Here is a 358-nt window from a genome sequence, read left to right as displayed (position 1 = left end):
AAGGCCCCTTCCAACCCAAACCAGTCTGGGATTCTGTTGTGGCACCCAAGGGTGTTTGGGGCTGCACAGCAGGGAGATGCTGCAGCCCCTGTAACAGCAGCTGGTGGAGGAGCCGTTATTTCCTGGGGTTTGATGTGTCCTGGGGCAGGAGAAGGGGCTGAGCCCCATGTCCTGCAGCTCTGCCTGCTGCACTGAAGCCAGGCGGTGTCTAACTCTTCCCCATCCTCAGGGATCCTCATCCCACTGTGTGAGTCGGGGACCTGCACGCTGCGGGAGGCCATCATCATCGGCAGCATCCTCACCAAGTGCTCCATCCCCGTCCTCCACTCCAGGTAACGCATGGGGGGGCTGGTGGGGG

The 358-nt window shown here is 61.7% G+C and overlaps 1 protein-coding gene across 1 annotated transcript in view; it reads left to right on the top strand.

Moving 5' to 3' along the window:
• BYSL (bystin like) overlaps positions 1 to 332 on the top strand; it is a gene marked incomplete at its 3' end in the record, with an annotated part of 2,108 nt that extends 1,776 nt beyond the window's left edge. The window contains exon 5 of the mRNA XM_010163875.1: positions 230 to 332. Within this exon, the coding sequence (XP_010162177.1) occupies positions 230 to 332 (103 nt within the window). The remainder of the gene's footprint in view (positions 1 to 229) is intronic.
• Between the last annotated feature and the right edge of the window lie 26 nt (positions 333 to 358).

This window comes from Antrostomus carolinensis, unplaced genomic scaffold (genome assembly GCF_000700745.2).
Source record: "Antrostomus carolinensis isolate BGI_N321 unplaced genomic scaffold, ASM70074v2 scaffold50392, whole genome shotgun sequence".
NCBI classification, from domain to species: domain Eukaryota; kingdom Metazoa; phylum Chordata; class Aves; order Caprimulgiformes; family Caprimulgidae; genus Antrostomus; species Antrostomus carolinensis.
This window is presented reverse-complemented; position numbering and strand designations above follow the sequence as displayed.